The 16,219-nt window shown below is 37.4% G+C and overlaps 4 protein-coding genes across 4 annotated transcripts; 2 read left to right on the forward strand and 2 right to left on the reverse strand.

Moving 5' to 3' along the window:
- Positions 1-1,694: 1,694 nt before the first annotated feature.
- Positions 1,695-2,171, reverse strand: LOC117632631. The gene has a single exon (XM_034366174.1). It carries the CDS (start codon positions 2,116-2,118, stop codon positions 1,888-1,890), a length of 231 nt encoding a protein of 76 aa, XP_034222065.1. The 5' UTR covers positions 2,119-2,171; the 3' UTR covers positions 1,695-1,887.
- Positions 2,172-6,339: 4,168 nt separating this feature from the next.
- LOC117631727 (pentatricopeptide repeat-containing protein At2g32630) lies at positions 6,340-8,275 on the forward strand. The gene has a single exon (XM_034365015.1). It carries the CDS (start codon positions 6,391-6,393, stop codon positions 8,236-8,238), a length of 1,848 nt encoding a protein of 615 aa, XP_034220906.1. The 5' UTR covers positions 6,340-6,390; the 3' UTR covers positions 8,239-8,275.
- Positions 8,276-8,483: 208 nt separating this feature from the next.
- On the reverse strand, positions 8,484-13,031 carry LOC117631728 (RNA polymerase sigma factor sigF, chloroplastic). The gene is made up of 9 exons (XM_034365016.1): positions 12,768-13,031; positions 11,985-12,136; positions 11,512-11,636; positions 11,194-11,400; positions 10,832-11,111; positions 10,509-10,739; positions 9,886-10,026; positions 9,320-9,520; positions 8,484-9,123 (listed from the first exon to the last, which is right to left on the reverse strand). Exons 1-9 carry the CDS (start codon positions 12,862-12,864, stop codon positions 8,836-8,838), a joined length of 1,722 nt encoding a protein of 573 aa, XP_034220907.1. The 5' UTR covers positions 12,865-13,031; the 3' UTR covers positions 8,484-8,835.
- Positions 13,032-14,741: 1,710 nt separating this feature from the next.
- LOC117629931 (transcription factor TCP11) lies at positions 14,742-16,142 on the forward strand. The gene has a single exon (XM_034362606.1). It carries the CDS (start codon positions 15,071-15,073, stop codon positions 15,752-15,754), a length of 684 nt encoding a protein of 227 aa, XP_034218497.1. The 5' UTR covers positions 14,742-15,070; the 3' UTR covers positions 15,755-16,142.
- The last annotated feature ends 77 nt before the right edge of the window (positions 16,143-16,219 follow it).

Below are 16,219 nucleotides of genomic sequence, written 5' to 3' on the forward strand. Positions count from 1 at the left end.
GTAATTGTGTGTCACTTCGATCATTATGTCTTTATATCTTAATTCATAAAGTCTAATATGAGAAGTATAAAAATTTATAAAATAAGTTGTAATGTAATTGTTTGTCACTTTGATCATTATATCAAAGTACCTTTGGGTTTCCTTCAAAACTCAAGGGTACAAATGTCCATCCATGTTGTATATACTTCTCTAACCTCACGCTTCTCATATTTTACTTATCTAGATAATGAAATATGGTGTTAGTAGACATTTATGCTCTTAAAAATGATAGAAAAACTAATAAACTGCGACTGAAGGATCAAAATGATATAACATTAAAAGTGTGAATTGAGGAATAGTTGAAAGACCATAACATTGAGTAATTCAAATTGAAAATCTAAGGTTTCACATTTTGATAAGTAAGCATTTCTAATGCAGAAGTTTTGCGCTCTCTCTCTCTCTGAGGGAGCAATCACATTTTGACATGAAAAACTTGCGTGAACTATTTTTTATTCACTTTCAAGTCGCCATGTTGGCATGTCTATTTGTTGTTTGTGATGTATAGTAAAAAGTTCTATGTTTACATCCATATTACATCATCTTCATCTCTCAATACTATTATTATTATATGACGCTAATGAGTTTGTAAGTTAATATAATGTCAACTTCTCGTTTGAGGCCACTCTTTAATATCATCTTATACAAAATCGTCTACTTTTTAAGTCAGCAAGTATAGCCAAATTAGCAATTGCTTTTGTTATTATAGGAAATGTACATGGTCTTACTTCTATTATTGACAAGTAAGAGTGATCTGCATATGCAATTGCATGCTTCATCCGGACCATAAATTTTTGTTGCATGCCAAGGAACATTAAAAAGAAATGATGATGGGATTTGAGGACACACATAACCCTAAAAAACCTAACTAACAATTTAGAATATACTCCAAAGAAAATAATTATCCACTTGTTTCCTTGCTTCCGTCTGGTGTTCCCTGACCAGGAGGCCCTTTATTGGGATTAGACTGTCCGAATTGACAAATCAATTAGGATATTGTGGGTATTCGGTGGAATGATTATAAATGCATTAAACTATAAATTATTCCCTTTTGTCCATTTTTGGAAAAGTAATTCATATTTGCATGCATTATACCAATATTCTGAAAATAATACTATTTTTATTTGTAAATATTTTTCTTTAAATTTTTTTTAAAAAAAAAAAAAAAGCGATGACGAATTAAGAACTGGAATAACAAGCTTGAGTAAAAGAATATAGCAGAAAGCTGAGAAACAAAAAAGGACCTGTATATATGGAAATTCATAAAATAAAACTAACAGAGAATTTGGTTGAAAATCAAATCATGATGTATATAAACCTGAATTGATTTGTACACCATGATAATATCCCTATGAACCCACCCCAAAAAACAAAAAAAAAACAAAAAACAAAAAAAAGGATTATGCATTATTAATTCAGACCTGGTTTTTTTATGATTAAATATCTAAATATCATAAATCCATTCAGTTTTTAATATAATTAGGAGTTTATATAGTTCATACAATACAATGAATACAAACTGATGATGATAATTACACAAACCAAGAGAAACTGATCACCTTGAGATCATAATTAGCACCATTAAAAAAAAATTGTAGAAGAGAGAGAAGAAGAGGAAGAAGAAAAGTGAGAGAAAAACCAATATAAAAAAGCTAAGATAAAATAAAAATACAGTGGACAGATCTTATTGGCTCCATCAAATTGGAAACAAAGTTCATGAACAGCCTTCAAATATACTTCTATACATATATATTTAAGCAGATTAATAATACTAGAAAGAGAAAAAGAAAATTAATTAAGAAAAATGAACTAACAAGCTAGGTAGCTAGGTAGGTGTGCCTTGCTATTATATCAGGGGTCATTACGTTCGTGCCAGCAGAGAAGCATTGCTATGCAGCGCCGGAGGATGTAGAATTTAGTCCGCTGCTTCTTCAACAGGTGACGGCACTTTTTCCCGAACGGCGGCCGCTGGCAGCCGGATTCACACTCTCCGTTCATCATGTTCATTCGCGCATTTTGATTGAAGCTTGTAGTTGTACTAGTAGTAGTGTTACTTTCGCTTTCCTCCACCGCCAGTGCCATATTGATGAAGACTTGAAATTCAAAGGTCTGATCACTCTCACCAGCTTCTGCTGCACTGCTTCTAGATTTGTCACTACTAGTCCCACTAAGCAGTAAATATATACACATGTGAAAAGGTAATACATGTATCTGTCTCATGATTCAAACGGTTTACTTTTACGTAATTATTGAAGCATTTAATTATTTACGTGTGACTTAATGAATAAATGAAACACAATGTTTCTGATAATCAAGTGACTAAACAATCCTGACTTGGATGAAATTTTGAAAGGAAGATAATCTTCGAATGAGGAACTAAACATTGAATTGTTTGGATTATAAAATTACATTGTGAAATATGCACATTTATTCATCAAATAAGGTGACAATTTTTTCTTCTTTTATTTAAATATGAACTCATTCATTCAGAATCTCTTTTATTTTTCTAGTAGATAACTTACAGGTGCAACCTTAGTGGATAAATTTGATGGCTCTACTATATAATTAATTTTTATTATTGGAGATTGCGGGGCCTGGGGTTAGATTAAGTAGAAGAAATGATGGGAGCCATTGGTGCAGGCAGAAGAGAAATTTTTAATATGGGTTGGATATGAACTGTGAACACTGCAAACCCACCAGCTGTCAGGAGGATAACATAGCATATGAAACATAGAATGGGCCAAGTTTCCTGCCATTTTTGTTACCTGATATGTTTTCAATTAAAAATTCACCTTGACCCCACTCCAAAGTCCTCCACAGATCAAGTGCCTCAGTACTGCAAATATATATAGTTATTCTCTGCACGTTATTATCGTATGAATTTTATAGTAAATAAAGAAAAAAATGAAAAGATGTAATAAAAAATACATAATATCTGCACGATATTAACGTTTAAATATCCGCATAAGAGAATTTATGTACATATATACATATTATTTAGGGTTAACTGCCCCCTACTTCTACTACCAGTAAAAAAATTCAAGTGAGAGAATATAACATCATGCTTTAAATTTTCAGGTAACTTGAAGTTTAAATAGGAGACTAGTACAGTGTTACATTATTTTGGTCAAAGAATTGCAATAGAATCCTTGACCCCCACCCCACACCCATAAATGCCCTCAACTCTAGAGACTGCTGTATATATGTGTCACTTTCGTTTCATTTTACATTTATTCTTTTTGACATAGTTAAAAATGAGAAGGGGTATTCACACACACAAATACGATGTCATACGAAATTTAACTATAGACCACTAGTATGTATGTCAACAGCTCTACCATTAATTAAGATCCCATTGACCACGTGTGCAAATATTTTAATAAATAATTTTTGCATATATGTCAATTTCCGATTTTCAGAAAGAGGACAAAAAGTGTCTCTAAATTGAAAACCAGAGGGGGGCAAAACAAATTGTGGAACGATCTCCTCCGCATATATAGTCGTTCTTGGCATTAGTACCACAGGCAAGTAATGGATATCATAGTTCATTAGGGTTAAGAAAAGTGAAGCTCGGAAGTTTTTAAGAAAATGCAGGCATTCAGTGGCTAAGATACCTCAGCTTATCTGTACGACTGTGAATTGTCCCGATGACGTTGATTTTGTTTTGTGATGCCTTCTGCTGACCAAGCAAATTTAATTAAAGGCTCAAGATCATGTACATGGGTCCAGCCATGTGCTAAGCCAGAGGGTTTTTTTTAATTTTATTTATTTATTTATTTTTTTTTAAAAGGCTTTGAGCTAATAAGTGTTCTTGGGGCAGCTACACTCTGCTTTGTGTATTTATGTAGATCACAGTTTTACAGTTACCTAGCCACAGAGTGCAATAGGTTAAATTGGCTAATAGGTAAGGTAATAGGCTAAACTAGTCAATAAATTAATGATGTCATATAATTATTTGATTCTGCAGCTAGCAGCTATGCTACTCTTCCTTTACATTAAATAGAAGAAAAACTTTCATGTGGCTGATGTCACACTACAATCACGTGTTAAAAAAGCACGTGGCAGTGTGTGATTTGCCAAATGGCATCCCAAGTAAGGATGAGCATCGAGACCAGAAAACTGGAATATTGAGCCGCATCGGCAAAAAAAAATCGTGTTAACTAAAAAGTCAACAAAATAGCACCAGATTGCACCAAATCGATTCCAATGCTGATTTCACATCTTACAAAATTGGACCGGACTGAACTGGCTGTGTATTTTTTTAAAATATTTTTTAAAATTATTTAAGTCCAATGCTAAATTTATAATTCCATAACTAATATTTCTCCAAGCACAATTTCAAAGCACCTCTCTTTTCTAAGCTCATCATCTCTCTTTGCATGAAATTAGGTCATTTGTAAATTTTTAAGTCCACAAAAATAAAATTTTAGTTGGAATTGTAAAAATATATATAAAAAATCCGGTCCAAAACCGAAACCAATTTAAAATGGAACGATCGGTTTTATAAATGTTCTACACCAAAATTGAATTGAACCACACCGATTGAATAGTATCGATTCCAGTATTAAGTGGAAACCAAACTGAACTGGACTGCGCCCTCCCTATTCCCAAGTGCAAAGAAGCTCCTCTCCTATCTCATAAGGACTTGGACACAGTTTAATAAATAAGATTTATTAGAAACCTCTCAAGCATGCCTAGAAAGTGATTTTTCCATAACAATTCTTGACTATGGCTCTTTAATTACATGTAAACTAAATTTCTTCTGACAAATCAATCACAATTTGATGCGGTGTGTGGACTCATCAAGTTGAATTGCTCATTAAGAAAAGAAAAAGAAAAAACACATGACAAAATAAGAGGAAAAAAAAAAACACTTCAAATTGTAATTGGTTCGTAAAGAGAGAAAAAAAAGAAAAGGAAAACACAAAAAAGGAGTGCTAAGCATCAAAATAATTAATGATGGGTAGGTACATGAGATTTCTGTTGCACCTAAAAAATGTGACTAGAGAGAGAGGAACACCCTTTAACATGAATTTTACATATTTAAATCACAGCAAACTTAAATCTTCAAAAAAGACTTTTTGTAAACTTGAAGTGAGAGAAGTGTTTGGTGGGTTATTTTGTGGCCATGGTTCTCATAATAATTACAGGAGGGCAAGTCACCCCTGAGATTGAAACCCCACATTCTGCAACAATTCTTGATGTGAAGAGGGGGATTGAGGAGCGTTTGAATGTTGAGGTGAAGAGGCAGACCCTGTGGCTAGACGAAATAATGCTGCAGGATGAGGACAGAGTTGGAAATTACTTCCCCCAACGATATGGTGTTTTAAGACTCAGTGTGACACCTTGGCCTGGAGACCCAAAATGCATTATTTGGGTGAGGAATAAAAACGAACATTTAGGGTTTGTGAGAATTAGAGAAACAATCATGGTGGCTGATCTGAGAAGCAAAATTGAGAGGCGTTGGGGGATTCTGAGTGGCGTGACTATGTTCCATCTTGATACGGAAATGATCGATGACCGTCCTCTTTCTGCATATTATATAACCGACAATTCTGTAGTTGAAATTAAAATTGAGATTGAAACTCGTTAATTGAGGTATTTTAAAATAAGATGGTGATAGTTAACAATAAGTCTTTGGTTTTTTGGTTAGAAGGAAGCTTGATATAATATGGAAAAGTTCAAAAATAGATGAAATCATATCATATGGAGAACTTATATATTTATCCCCTATTATAACATATTGTATGAGACTATAATATCATATCAACATGTTATGTGGTGTTACAATTTGATAAAATATGAATTACAAATAGAGATATTTAGTTATATATCCATTCTTAGCACTAGTAATATAGATAAACCCTACATCATTTAATTTCTAATTTTGATTATTAAATCACTTTGATGCCCTATTGAGTGTTTTGGGTTTTTTATGAGGTTTTGGGGTTGAGTTTGTTTTAAGAAATCAATGGTAGTTTTGTAATTTATAAGAAGTTAAAAACCTCATTTTTATGTGTAAATGAGGTTTGAGTATGTTTTAAAAGTTCATTTCATATAAGTTTTTTAATAATTTGAACTCCTCTATTAGGTATAATAGTAAATATCCTTTAAAAATATTCATATTTGACTAATTAAATAATTTTGAACCGGACCACATAAAAATCCGACCTATTGACTAGGGATAACGGGTCAAAAAATAGAAGAAGATGAACGGCCACGATCGTCTGATCGGTTTGATCAATGCAACCACATTTATACCCGCTAAAATTGACCTCTTTCTAAACAGATCTTCTAAGCAAATCGAGCTTTAGACTAAACAGAGCTTCTTCTTCTTCTTTGCTTTGACAAACAATGTCTTCTCAGAAAACCTTCAAAACCGTGAAGAAACTCTTCCCAACAGACCCCACATTGATATCCAACCAAGAAATTGCTCAGAAGATTTCTAAAACCCTAATCAATTCAGGCCTTCAACCCCTCAAATCCACCCCATCTCTACTCTTCAATCTCAACCCCCACATAACCAACCTTGTCCTCTCAAACCCACTCGTCCCGCCCCTTTCTTGCTTGAGCTTATTCAACTTTCTCCAAACAAACCCATCTCTCACTTCCCACAAGCCCAATCTTCAAGCCCATGTAGCAATCATTTGCAGGCTCTATCAAGCTAAGAAATTTGCCCAAATGAAAATTGTATTGAATGGTATTGTCTCCAATGATATTCTTCGATTCCCTGTTTCTGAAATTGTCTCTTTGGCTGAGGATGAGCGTAAAGGAGTGAAATTTGTTGAGACATTGTGTGATATGCTGTTCAGGGTTTATGCAGATAACAAAATGTTTGAGGAGGCTGTTGGGGTTTTTGACTATGCGGAGAAGAAGGGGTTTGAGATTGAAGAAAGGTCCTGCTTTGTGCTTTTGCTTGCATTGAAGAAATGTGGTCAGGTGGATTTATGTTTGAGGTTCTTTGATCAAATGGTTGAAAAGGGTGTTCAAATCACTGTTCATTCATTGACGCTTGTGATGAATGAGCTTTGTAAGAGAGGGGAGGTGAAAAAGGCTAAGGCTTTGATGGGTGAAATGGCTGGTAGACAAATTAAGCCTAATGTTGTTACATATAACACACTTCTGAAAGCATACATTGAAAGGAAGGATTTTGAGGGTGTTAATGAGGCCTTGAGCTTGATGGAGAAGGATAGTGTGGGTTATAATGTGGCAACATGCACGCTTTTGATTGATTGGTTTGGTAGCTGTGAAAAGATTGAAGATGCTGAAAAGGTGTTTGAGGAAATCCATGAGAGAGGGATAGAACCAGATGTATATCTTTATACTTCGATTATTAATTGGAATGGTAGAGTGGGAAATATGAAAAGGGCGTTGTTTCTGTTCGACGAATTAACTCAAAGAGGCCTTGTCCCGAATGTTCACACTTACGGGGCATTGATTAATGGTGCGTGCAAGGGTGGACAGATGAAGATGGCAGACATCTTGGTGAATGAGATGCAAAGTAAAGGCATTGACGTAAACCAAGTTGTGTTTAATACGCTGATTGACGGGTACTGCAGAAAAGGGATGATGGATGAAGCTCTAAGGCTGCAGGATTTCATGGAAGGGAAAGGCTTTCAGACTGATGTGTTTACTTACAGCACTATAGCTAGTGGATTGTGTAAATTGAATAGGAATGAGGAGGCAAAGAGTTTGTTGTTCACAATGGAAGAAAGAGGTGTGGCTCCAAATGTAGTGTGTTTCACTACTCTAATTGACATATTCTGCAAGGAAGGAAACTTTGTCGAGGCAAAGCAGGTAATTCAAGAGATGGAAAGGAAGGGAGAGAGACCTAACACTGTAACATACAATGCTCTAATTGATGGGTACATCAAGAAAGGTAAGATGAAGGAAGCTCACAAGCTAAAGAAGGAGATGGAAGACAAGGGGTTGATGCCAGATACGTATACGTATTCATCGCTTATACATGGCGAATGTATTGATGGCAAGGTGGATGAGGCACTGAAATTATTTCATGAAATGTATCAGAGGGATTTAACTCGTAACGTCGTCACGTATACAGCAATGATTTCAGGTTTGTCTAAGGATGGGAGAACAGACGAAGCTTTTAAGTTGTATGATGAGATGAAAAGAGAAGGCCTCACACCGGATGATAGAGTATATCATTCACTTGTAGGCAGCCTTCATACAGCCAAGTCTTAACTCTATGCACTCATATAATTTTTTTTTTATGCGACTATCCTCTCTCTACCTGAAAAAATCCAAACTTTCTTTGCCTAGTAGAGTAAGTTGCTTGAATTTGAAAGAAGGATTTAAAATATATGAACTATAAAGAATGGATTAAATAACTTTGGATTGGTAAAATATACACAAATAGGTTTGCCTAATATTGTAAATTCGAAATGCGCAGTTCAAGGAAGTCCTTGAGCAAAATTTGATCAGTTGGCTTCTGCTGAATGACACAAGAAGCGCCCACCCCTCAATTAGGAGTGCTAGCTTTGAATAAAAATGTGAGAAATATACAATAACTTACAGTACAGAGTTTCAACTCTTCTACAGTAGAGCAAAGAAAGCCAATATTACAACTTTGGAGCATTGAAACCTAGCCTCCGCTAAGCTCCAATGTTTTTGACCCTTAAGCCTAAGTTGTTCATTTTGGACGTTCTCTATATTCCAAGCCTCAGCTTGCTGTACAATCAGCTCCAAAAACTGGGAGCTCAACAGCTGAACTCCAGATTTCCTTAAAAGATACCAGAAATCGAACCGACGGAGTAGATACCATAGCCTTGTGCTGCATTTTTAAACAAGTAAAGGACCATAAGCCCCAAGCCCTTGGCTTCCAAGGGACTGCCTGAGCTTCAAGAATGCTCGGCTCTCCAGCTGACGCACCCGCTCCTTGGACAATCCAAACATGCCACCAATCTCTGATAGTGATCTCTGCTTGCCATCTTCAATGCCATACCTCAGCCTGATTATCTCTCTCTCTCTTAAATTGAGGATGCTTAGGAGGTGGCGCACATGTTGCCTCATCAGCTGCTTTGCTACACTCACATCTGGGATCTCAACCCCAGTGTCAGCAGTTACCTCCTGCAATTGTGAAAGAAAAAAATGTTTGCTTCTTAAACCATTGGAGAAACCATGCTCAATATAGTCCAACAAATTACATCACGTTCAAAATTGAGGTTGTATACAGCCAAATCATATACCAGAAAAGTATGAGAGAGAGAGAGAGAGAGAGAGAGAGAGAGGTATATAAGAAAATCGAGACAAGAAGAATCTTTACCTGAAAGGTAGTATCTTGGTCAGCCCAGACTGGTTGTTGCATTGAAAGTGGCATTCTTGTAGCATATAGCAACTTTTCCAACTTTTCAACTGTAATACCAACCCGTCTCGCTAGTTCTTCTTTGTTTGGGTTGTGATTTCCTTCCTGAATGCATGATTTCTTTGCCTCCAATACTTTGCCAAGGAGGCTGTACACATTCTCCTGTGAATAACTGTCATATTCAGTAAAGTTCTTTTTGCTTTGCACACGCTACGAAATAGTTAACTTTTTGAGTATTCAGACATGGGCGCGGATTTAGTATATTAGGAAGGTAACACTGTAGATTTTCCACTATAGCGAAAAGTGGTGACGAAACTAAGAATTCAAGGTACAGATTTCAATGGCAACAGTACTTTCCCTCATCATCTGCATTAACCAATTCAACAATTTTCATTCTGTTGCAAAATCCTATGGAGACAACAGAAATTTTTCAGAACAGGATACAATCAGTTGACACAAAAGATAGATACTTAAAGAAGAATCTCATTGCAAAGTAGAGACTGGAGACATGGTAATTTTTTCATTACCGGCAAGCGGATGGTCCTGGAATGTTGAAATATTGCCTTCCTAACTGTTTGCCTTATCCACCAGTATGCATAAGTAGCAAATCGGCAACCAGCTTGGGGCTTGAACTTCTCAACACTCTTCATAAGACCCATACTTCCCTCCTACAAAAGTATCAGATAAACATAGAAAAGCAATTTAATTCTCAAGTCCAGGCCTTATTATAAAATCAAAATACTGCTCTTTGGTTGCAATGAAGTTTTCTGAAAAGAATTCTTGTTTAACCTCCAATACAACCTAACCAAACAATCAGATAGAGCATGTGTATAATATATGCCATCCTAGGAATTGCTGACATTGCCGAGATGAATGCAATAATATCCATTATCTGATCATGAAGGATACAGACGAACAATAGTTGATCCGAACAGATGGCACAAATTTAAAATTTCAATCTGGCATGTAGGAGTTCCGAATGCAATTTCATGATCTAATACAATGCTTTACTGTATTCAAGTAAGCAAAAAAGAAAAAACTTTGGCGTAGAAGTCAAAATTTTGTCGGTAAGATGTGGTCTGTGTAACAAAAACCGTCAAGTCTTAGCCCTAAGGACTACATATAAGAAAGCATGTCCCAATGAAATTACCTGCATTAAGTCCTGGAGGCCAAGACCTCTCCCTTGATATTGTTTAGCAATGTGAACCACCATACGTAAGTTAGCATAAATCAGCTTTTCACGGCTGCTGGTACCAGAGCGAAGCTGTGATTTCAAGATCTGACAACTAATTCCAACAGCTTCAGCCCATTCAATCAAAGTTGGTTCACGGCCAAACTGTGTTTGAAGTCTACTCTTCACTTCTTCTAACTTAAATAAATCCTGTTACATAATTCGACACATGAATGCAGTATCAGACCCTACATAAACAAGTAATCCAAAAATCAGCAGACAAACATTACTTAGATATACACCTGAACTCGGGCAATCAATTCTGCCTCCTCTTTAGCAGTCAAAAGTTGTCTTGTTTCAGGACCCCACAAGAACAACCGCAGGGGATCATTTGGATTAAATCCTTCACTTATCTTTTTCCGCACATCTGAACCTGTAAAACTGTTTGACTCGTGACCTATAACTTTTGACTTAGGCACCTTCCTTGTCTTAATTCGCTTGCGCCGCCTCTCTAGAATCCGGGTTGACCTTACAGTTTTCTCCTCCTCAACTATCCAGTTGGCCAAACTTGTATACCCCAAACTAGACAAAAATTCTTGACTTCAGTTCCAAAGGAATTTGATAGGGAAATCATAATGAAACAAGGAAGTAACACAAAACTGACCCCAGAGAAAGAGACTCGTCAAAATCAGCTCCCATTGATTGGGAGTCTTCAGCTAATGAGGCTGCTTCTCTGGAGGCTGACAAAGCTTTCTTAGCCAGGGCAACTACATTACATGGTTCAACATCCATATGCTTATTGGAAGCAGTGGTCAAAGACTCCAGAGTCAAAGGTGTGGATGGCTTTGCTCCTGTTTGTAAGGATGAAAATCTGCAAGGCAGAGATACAACATGAGCATCACATAAGGATGCAATTTGGTAATAAAATTGCAATCACCTGAAAAAAAAAAAGAAAAAAAAAGAGGAGTTTTATTCATCTTACACATCTAAAATATCATGGTTAAGCAATTGGGGCTTAGAGCTGTTCACCAACGGGTAAAAGTCATCAATGTCTAAATCTTCATGGACAGAGGCCCCAGTCTCTATCTGCATCCTATCTAACGCAGCCTAATTAAAAAACAGAAAATGGTAATTAATTAGGAGTTTCCCAGGAGAGAAATAGAGATAGCGTATGAGTCAATTTCTAAGAAGTAAGGAATACCAAGTAGGTGTGTGAAATGGTAAATGTGTAAGAAAGAAGAAGCCTCACAAAATCTTGAATTATACAAATCAATGGTGGCATTTTAAAAATGAAAATTAGTATCATCAACAGGCATAATTTCAAATGAGGGAAAACAGAAGTTTGAGTAAGGAGTTTTACGCCATTGAGGATTATTCAATTTATATGCAGTACACGTCTAAAGCGCACATCTGATCTAACTTATATGCAGAGCATTTCTACAACAGAAGTCTAACCTCAGATGTTTTATCTTCTTTCAGTACATGCAATAGAGGCTTGAACTCATCACGCTGCTCTTGTAAAAGAACCGAGGTAGGAAAATGGCGAGCTACAGATGTAATCGGCACAGAAGTAACTGCAGGAACTGCTTGCTCATGAAGCATCAACACTGAAAAATTAGGAGAACCAACAAGCCTGACGTTAACCAACAATCGACAATAGGGGGGTTAAACCATCCCTTACTCAAACATTTTTGTAGACAATTACTATCAGCATAATAATCTGCATCTCTTCATGAACTCCAATAGTATCACTCTAAAGAATTAACTTAAGTAACTCAGCATCTCATTCTAGAACCTTTTATCCTAGAGGGATAAACACACAATTATTCACACTCCTATGCAAGTAAGCGCAGAAAAATAATCTTTTTTGAGAACTGTTTCAACAGGAAATAGAATATAAAAAATATCCGCTACTTCCAAATGTAGCTCTTGCATTAGTATTTTACGTTGAAAAGATTTATGCTAATAGTCTTTGTTCAACAATTTAGCGCATCAATTCAAGTTTAAGGAATAAAAATCAAACACAACAATTAAATATGTAAAACCCATCTCAGAAACACAAAAGCTCAACATACACAGTTGCTGTATTGGGATTAAACACAAAGACCAATCATTCCCAACTTATGTTTAAGCACCTATGGCTGAATTCCACAAACTATAAACTTTCCCAGTAAATTCTCAGCAAGCAAACAGAATAAATGAGAAAATGGAAATATTAAAGTAGTGAACTTTTTTTACCTGAAGTAGAGGGAGAAGAAGAAGGAAGAGGATGCCTGAGGTGGGTTGTTGAAGGAAAGGCTGAAGATGAAGAAAGAAAGTGTCTTCCAGCCTCCATTGGAAGGACAAAATAGTTATTTATCAGTGTAGCTAAGCTAGCCGTATATTCAAGTAAAGCGGTGTATATTCTGCCCTGCTGCTGTGTGTACCTTGCATTGGCTTCCTGTGTTTTGCAGATAATGCAGCAGGGGAGGTTCTGCTCCTGCTTTCAGAGACTATTTCACACCTCAAAATCATTTACTTTGTTTTCTTTCAAATGGATCAGGTTGGGCTTGTTCACTCTTTTTCTTTTTTTTTTCTTTTTTTTTTGTTCTTCAGTTTTGAATGAAAAGAAATCAATATCTTGGGCTTGACCGAATAACACAGGCCTTGTTAATGTAGGCCTATTCTTTGGGAAGTTCCTGCCCAAGTTTGAGCATAAGGGGCTTGAGCCAGAATGGCTGACGGACCTTTAGTCTAAACCTGGCCCATGAAAAGACTTATCAGCTCAAGGCTTTTCTTGTAACCCAACCCGTAGTTGATTGTCCATCTCTTTTTCTCTGTGTCATTTCTACACGTGTGAATTGTTGTTAGTCGTTGATGCTGTGTGAGATTCAATTGCATCAACATCCGGTATACAACTAACCACATGTGAATGACTTTCGCAAGCATATGACCTTTTTCTTTTGTAATATTAGTGGCGATGTTTGGTTTAATAGAAGGAAAAGGAATGGAATCCTTATAGAATGGACCCAAAATTAAGATCCAGAACAAGATATTGAGTCCGAGCCCACACCCCAAAACCCATATCCGAAACAAGGGTTGAAATTTAAAACTAACAAACAAACAAGTCATAAAATGTTCTTAACAAACAAAAATATAAATGCACTAACAACGATCGCAAGAGAATTAGGTAACAAAACTATAAATTCTCTTATGACGGTACGTTGGAAAATTACTGAGAGAGAAGTCATGCCAAGTTGCCAACACAATGTTGTGCTGTAACCCACGAGCGAGTGGATTTGGAATTGGATAAGAGGGGCCTTTGTGACATTTCAGTCTCAGTGTCCGACATTGGTCAAACTGTCAGAAACTAAACCACCAAACAAAAACCTGAAACACTGGTTACAAGCGCGTGACACGATAGAGAAAGAGGGGCCTGCATCAGGCGCTTTTTCTGCTGATAAAAAAATATCACACAGTATTTTCGTTTTGCTTTTATTTTTGTATAAATTATTATCTATTCATAATTTAACATAACAAATTTTATCAAATTAAGAAAATATATTTATATACTCTTTTTCTCTTTAATACTTTTTTTTTGTTAACTTTAAACAATTAAAAAGAGATGAAACATATTGAGTATTTTTCAAAAAGACTGACCACTAATTTTTTAAAAAGTGTATTTATATTGATACAAGTTACAATTGAGTAGGCTGATTACAAACGTCACGATAATAAAGGAAAGATTAAGACGACACCTCACATATGCATAGCATGAGGGCATTTTAAGTTCCGAAGATGTAGAGTTGTCACGAAGGACAGTCGTAAATTTCATGTACTTGAAAAAGTATTTGGGAGACTTTGAAAAAATTCAAAGGAGAGATAAATTTTTAAAAAAAAGTCAAAATGGACAAAATTGCCCTTATTTATTTTTGAATTTCCTAAGGCATCCTTTACATTTGCATGTCTTTGATTTGAAAGTTAAGAGGTTTTTCTGTCTTTTTTGAAAAAATTTTGACTTTTTTCAAAAATAAAATTTTTTTTATGGTTAAAACTTAAATTTACTAAAGTATTATTATCATTTTCCATATTTAAATTATTATTTTCGTACAAGCCTAATGATAAATAAATAAATAAAGAAGGAAAATAGTGAGAGAGAAATGAAGTGGGGAGTGGAAAAGGAAAGAGTCCAAGAAAAGACCACCGAAGCAAAACTAATTCATGTCTTTATTCAATGTAAGCTCTCTCTCTCTCTCTCTCATCAGGTACCTGCAGCTCTCTTCAAACCAGCGCGTGTACCCCTTTTCCCAAAACAAGTTCAAAAACCATGCAAAACAAACCAAAACACACTCTCTCTCTTCACTAGGACCCACCAAACCCCGACGGGGGCCCACCATCAACCCGCTCTCGCTGCCTTTTCCCCACATTTCTCACTCACACGAGAAATAAAAAGGGCCCCCCTCTCTGTGTGGGGTCAATCGAATTCCCCCACCCTCTCAAAGCCCTAATTTCCCCCCTCTCCGAGCGCCCAAACCCTAAAACCACCACCACAACCACCACCCATGGGCTCAGAGATGGCCCTTGCCCCTCTACGCAACCACGAAGACCCGACCCTCATCCCCACTGCCGTTTTGTCCTCCTCCGCCCTAGAAACGGCGTCGTCCCGTCAGCACTCCCAGCAATCCACACAATCTCTACAGCCCAAGACACATAACCAGCTCTCTCAGACCCGAAAGTCCGCGTCTTCCAGGGACCGCCACACCAAAGTCAACGGCCGGGGACGGCGAGTCCGGATGCCGGCCATGTGCGCCGCCCGGATCTTCCAGCTGACCCGGGAGCTCGGCCACCGCTCCGACGGGGAGACCATCGAGTGGCTCCTCCGCCACGCCGAGTCCTCCATCGTCGCCGCCACCGGTACCGGCACTCTCCCGGCCGAGCCGATTTCGACCTCGGCCCCCGCCGTCTCCTCCCAAGTGCCCTCCCTCGCTTGCCGGGCCCACCCGCTCAGTTCCCCCAACGGCGGCGGGCAGTTCATGTACCCGCTGGTGTCGTCGGCTCATCAGGCTCAACCGAATCAGCCGCATCAGCAGCCAAGCATTCGGCTGGACTTGTGCCAGCCGGCGGGGTTGGACTACACCGAGTACCGGCAGCACATGCCGTTCACGTCGTTGCTGCTGCATCCGGCGGAGAATGAGGAGGAGGAGGATGGGCAGCAGGAGGAGGCTTTGTGTCTTGGGGATGGATAGATAAAGAAAATGCGTGGGTGTGTGTGTATATCAAAGTAGATAAAGCAAATAGGAAGCAAGCAATAGAGGGTGGGGTTGGTTGGGTACAAAAGGTGTAAGGTATGTGAGTGTTGTGTGTGTTTTGGGGTTTTACGTTAAGAAGAAGAGGAGAGAATAGGTTTTGGGTTTTTGGGTAGTTTAGACAAAGGCCCTTGCCTTTCTTTTATGCTGTTGTTCATCAATGGTTTCTTCTGTGTAGTAAGTAGCAAGCAGTCTTGGTCTAGAATGGGGGAGGAAAGATTGGGGCTTTAGAGTTTGGCTCTTTAATCTGTAAATGTTCTTCTTCAAGGCGTCATCAAATCAAATTTAATAAAATGAGAGTCTGTTTTGGCTTAAAAATTTGGATGAATTTGTGTACTTTTGACTTCTCACTCATGGAAGAGGAAGGAGAGGTGGACCATGGTTAGATTTGGACCCACCATTGTT

This window comes from Prunus dulcis, chromosome 6 (genome assembly GCF_902201215.1).
Source record: "Prunus dulcis chromosome 6, ALMONDv2, whole genome shotgun sequence".
NCBI lineage: Eukaryota > Viridiplantae > Streptophyta > Magnoliopsida > Rosales > Rosaceae > Prunus > Prunus dulcis.

Bases quoted from the DNA above. Each gene is read 5' to 3' on its own strand.
- LOC117632631 (XM_034366174.1), bottom strand. From the start codon at position 2,118: ATGGCACTGGCGGTGGAGGAAAGCGAAAGTAACACTACTACTAGTACA.
- LOC117631727 (XM_034365015.1), top strand. From the start codon at position 6,391: ATGTCTTCTCAGAAAACCTTCAAAACCGTGAAGAAACTCTTCCCAACA.
- LOC117631728 (XM_034365016.1), bottom strand. From the start codon at position 12,864: ATGGAGGCTGGAAGACACTTTCTTTCTTCATCTTCAGCCTTTCCTTCA. The intron at 12,137-12,767 runs GTAAAAAAAGTT...CTAATTTTTCAG, and splicing joins TTCTTCTCCCTCTACTTCAG to TGTTGATGCTTCATGAGCAA. The intron at 11,112-11,193 runs GTCAGTTTTGTG...ATTTTTGTCTAG, and splicing joins GACGAGTCTCTTTCTCTGGG to TTTGGGGTATACAAGTTTGG.
- LOC117629931 (XM_034362606.1), top strand. From the start codon at position 15,071: ATGGGCTCAGAGATGGCCCTTGCCCCTCTACGCAACCACGAAGACCCG.